At 32.6% G+C, this 5,000-nt stretch overlaps 1 protein-coding gene across 8 annotated transcripts in view; it reads right to left on the bottom strand.

Moving 5' to 3' along the window:
* LOC113819938 (zinc finger and BTB domain-containing protein 14) overlaps nucleotides 1-5,000 on the bottom strand; it is a 93,452-nt gene that overhangs the window by 76,087 nt on the left and 12,365 nt on the right. The window contains exons 6-7 of one of the 8 annotated variants that reach the window (XM_027372175.2): nucleotides 3,104-3,536; nucleotides 1-943 (exon numbers count right to left, since the gene is read on the bottom strand). The exon at nucleotides 1-943 is cut by the window's left edge and continues 221 nt beyond it. The exons of the other annotated variants lie outside the window; for them this stretch is intronic. Of the exons in view, the coding sequence (XP_027227976.2) occupies nucleotides 606-943; nucleotides 3,104-3,536 (771 nt within the window). The 3' untranslated portion in view covers nucleotides 1-605. The remainder of the gene's footprint in view (nucleotides 944-3,103; nucleotides 3,537-5,000) is intronic. 8 annotated transcript variants of the gene reach the window in all.

Genomic DNA, 5,000 nt, shown 5'->3' with positions numbered 1-5,000 from the left:
CATAAATACATTCTCATAATGCAAAAAGGGTATCACCTGTACTTATCCTAATAATTTCCTTAATGTAAGAGTAAGACTGCTAACAGGGTTAAAATGCTGTACTAAAGTATATCCAAAGAAAATACATTTTCTGTAACTCCTTACATATGTGAAGAACTACTGCTCTGATCATGGTTGTGGCATTTACTATTCTGTGTTTTACCTCTATGATTCTTAAATACTGATATTGCTGGCCATTACCCTCTTGATGGTAAATGCCTATCCTCTTTTGGAAATGACTAAAAAAGGAATATTCTGAAGCATTACAGTATTCAGGAACTCTTTTGTGGAAGTCTTGAATTAAACAAATGACACCTATGTATAATAATATCTTGAGAGTGATGTATATCAAATCAACCATATGAGGATGTATAATGACTACAAAAGGAACTCTACCATTACTAAACTCCTAACTATGACTTCTCTAATAAATAAAAGCAATACAAATCAGTATCATCACATTCATATTTTGTCCCCCTACACAATGGATTATAAGCAAAGTCCATGTCTGTGGATAAACAAAAAGAAGTACGCTAACCATCAACATTATGACCATTGCCTTGATTCTAAGATGGCGAACTTCCATAACGGTGAGTCTGCATGTGCCTTCTAAGTGTGCTGATCTTTATGGAACGGTATGGACAATAAGTGCAGGCATAAGGCTTCTCCCCTGTGTGCCTGCGAATGTGTGACTTCAAATTATTTTCTTGTTTTGCTCTATATGAGCAATGAGGGCAGGTAAAAGGCCTTTCACCAGTATGGACCCTGATGTGGTTTTTAAGGTTTGTAGTCTTGGTGGTGCTGTAAGAACAGTATGGACAATGGTGGGTCTTGCACCTGAGGCCTGAGTCGCCACCTCTCCCTGTCCTTTGTTCATCATCGCAGTTCAGCATAATCTGTAGAGGACGACGCCTGGCTTACTGACAACTCGCATATTGGGACCCAACGATATTTTTTCATTATTCTTAATCAAATTTACTTTAAGCAGCTTCAACAATCCAACAAAAATATACAGTAAGACTGACATTGAAATAAGTAGTTTTCATATGATTACAAACATAATGATGACAAATTAATGAAGAGGATAAATATGCTAATATCAAGTTAAAATCTGACTAAAAATAAAGTTAGCAATGCTTTAAGAATGACAATCTGACTTGTGTGAATTAATGTACCCAATAAAAAAGATTATGCTTCATCCATGCATTATTTCTCACACAAACACACTCTATTCACACTTACATCAATACATAAATATATATACATTATTGAATGTATATATATATATATATATATATATATATATATATATATATATATATATATATATATATATATATATATATACATATATATACATACACATGTGTGTGTGTGTGTGTGTGTGTGTGTGTGTGTGTGTGTGTGTGTGTGTGTGTGTGTGTGTGTGTGTGTGTGTGTGTGTGTGTGTGTGTATTTATGTTTAAATATATATATATAATTATATATATATATATATATATATATATATATATATATATATATATATGTATATATAATATATGTAATATACATAATATATATAATATATATAAGATGTATATATGTATATATATGTATGTATATATATATATATATATATATATATATATATATATATATATATATATATATATATATATATATATATATATATATATATATATGCGTATGTATGTATTTACATAAAATACATTTAGTGATTAGGATATACTCCTATACACTTATATATATGTAAAACCCATAGCTGTGTAGTAATAACATAGATAAATATAATAACCATAATAATAAAAAAAACAATGGTAATAATAATAGCAACAGTAGTAACAACATTGATATTACTACTACTATTATTAATAAAATCATAAACACTGATACTAGTAATAATAGTTAAAAGATGAACAACAACACTAATTCTTATCAATAAAGGTTCTGATTAATGGAATTAAGTAAGAGACAAATCTGCAATTATGTCCTTTTGGTCTTCACTATTATGTTTAAAATCATACCTACTGAAACAGACACAAAAAACTAATTAAAAGAAGTTTTTTCCCCCTAAAAAGCCCTATAACTGTAAGGATGTATTTTGTCCCAATCATATATATACATCATAATTTTAACTTTCAATTGAAGGTAAAATAAAAATTTCCACTATGCATTTTATATTTGATAAACATGTAAAACTTGCTTCTAATACTATCAAATGTACAAATTAAAATGCTCTAATTGGAGAAGAAAAAATGTCGCTATTATGATATATCATCAAAAGATAATCTATAAATCTGTATTTTGAATGCTGACAGACACTTTCATTTTCTTCTTATTTACAGAAATGTATCCCCCCCCTCTCTCTCTCTCTGTCTCTCTTTCTCTCACTTTGTCTCTCTTTCTCTCTCTCTCTCTCTCTCTATGTATACACTATCCTCCTTTAAGAAGGCTCAATTACATTTTTTCTACATGCATACCATAAATTATTTACAACAGACATCTAAGTTTTTAACTCAGTGATATCTTAATATGAAAAAGTAATGGATTTTCATGTTGTAATGGATTAATTATAAAACTAGTAAAAGAAAGCTATCTTATCAAATTCTTTATTGTATCATACATTTATATCTATATATCTATATTAACATCAAGTTTTGCCACAGCATATCTTTTACAATAATACATTTGATACATTCATGCTTCTGCTGCCAATGAAGTCTTGATGCAAAAGTCAAAAAAGCAAGAGAACAACTTTGTACAATACATGTTTGCAATGTCTGCCTTTGTATAATATATCTCTGTTATATGTATATATATATACATATATATATATATCTATTTATAACTAAACACTCTATTCATATAATTAACTCAACTTAGGATATCTGGTTATCTGGATTTTTACATTTAAAAATGTAAGATTATATAAAATAATAAATAATAGAGTTTTTCCATGTAGTACAAATACATTATTTCCAAAAACAAGTCTTAAGTTATTATGAAATATCTCTTGTGGCATGTTTTAACATGTGACTTTTTAGGGCATCCTTCCGAGAGGATCGATAGGGGCACTGGGCACAGGCATATGGCTTCTCCCCTGTGTGAGTACGCATGTGCATTCTGAGGTTGGTTCTCTGATTTGCTCGGTAGGGGCAGTGAGGGCATGAAAATGGCTTTTCACCCGTATGCGTTCTCATATGATTGATGAGGTTTGTAGTAAAATTGGTGGTATAAGCACAATACGGACACTGGTGAACTTTAACGGCGGAGTTCAGGTTTTTCCCAACTGCTGCAGCTCCACGGCCTCCCATGGGCCTCTGCCTCGTCTGGTGGGCACATTTAAGGCAGGAGGAGCTCTCCCCACCATGGTTACACCTGTGACTCATAGGTGTATCCTTCATGCAGTACGGTAGATCAGAGATATGTTGTTGCATCAAGCTGATGACGCCCGGGGGTCCTCGTTTGCCAGTCATGTCTCTGCCCAGCCCCACCTGTAGAGGATGCCCATCATACTCATGGTCATAATCATGTAACAACCTCTACATAATTAACTTCTTCCCCCCATTCCCACAACACCAAAATTCTTATGCTCACTTACACTGTAAAAGAATGGATACTAGCATGTATCTTAAGAAAAGACTTTTATGTTTGTTTTTCTTTTGTGAATAGCTAGATAGTAGCATATTTGTATTGTATGGTTATTTGATAATTTTCAGAAAATGATAGATGACAGGTAAATCAATAAAAAACAAAAAGGGAGGGAAGAGATATGAAGGACAAAAAAAAAAAGAGAAAAGGAGGAAAAAAAAAAAATGGAGGGAGAGAGAAAGAAGAATAGAGAGAGGGAGGGATGGAAGGAGGGGGGGAGGGGAGAGGGAGAGAGGAAGGGAGGGAAGAGATATGAAGGACAAAAAAAAAAAAAAAAAAAAAAAAAAAAAAAAAAAAGAGAGAGAGAGAGAAAGAGAGAGAAAAGGAGGAAAAAAGCAATGGAGGGACAGAGACAAAGGGATAAAGAGAGGGAGGGGGGGAGGGGGGAGAGGGGAGGGGAGGGGAGAGAGAAAGAGAGAAAGAGAGAAAGAAAGAGAGAGAGAGAGAGAGAGAGAAAGAGAGAGAGAGAGAGAGAGAGAGAGAGAGAGAGAGAGAGAGAGAGAGAGAGAGAGAGAGAGAGAGAGAGAGAGAGAGAGAGAGTGGGGGGGGGGGAGTGGAAATAGACCATGAGAAATCTATATCAGTGTCTACTCAGAGAAGTAAACTACTAATTTTAAGATATGGATTACTAAACCTTGGAATTTCCATAGCTGTTAAAATACATTTAGCAATCATCAACTACATTTTCATTACTTTTTATAATCATTATGCTGCTGCTTTGGAAAAGAAGCAAAACCATCATGAAATAACAAACAAAAAAATTAAAAAAGAAGAATTAACATTCTAATCACTTTTTTTTTTTTTTACAATATCAACTATATTTTCATAAAGTCAAAGGGAACTGTCTGATTTCTTCAAGTACTAATTTTCTTATCATATCCACAGACACACACATATGTGTGTGTGTGTGTGTGTGTGTGTGTGTGTGTGTGTGTGTGTGTGTGTGTGTGTGTGTGTGTGTGTGTGTGTGTGTGTGTGTGTGTGTGTGTGTGTGTGAAAATAATGATTTCCACTCATGAAACTAATGGCATAATTAGATACAATATATCCATGATGAACCATATAGAGACTTGGCTATCTTCCTTCAAAACTTGTTCTCAAACTTGTCATATTGTCCCACATGCAATAAAGCTATGATTTATTAAAACTATGATTTATATAACTCACTTTTATACAGTTTTAAGTAGTATACTCACACAATGACCAGAAAACTATCATGTAAAATGTATTCATCACAGTAAAAAGGCTTACATAAAGAAATTAAGAGAAAATTATGATACTTTAAAATAAACCTCCACTATTTCAAA

The sequence above is a fragment of the Penaeus vannamei genome, chromosome 30 (genome assembly GCF_042767895.1).
Source record: "Penaeus vannamei isolate JL-2024 chromosome 30, ASM4276789v1, whole genome shotgun sequence".
In the NCBI taxonomy this organism is placed as follows: Eukaryota; Metazoa; Arthropoda; class Malacostraca; order Decapoda; family Penaeidae; genus Penaeus; species Penaeus vannamei.
The sequence above is the reverse complement of the archived record's forward strand: the minus strand, read 5'-3'. Positions and strand labels throughout refer to the sequence as shown.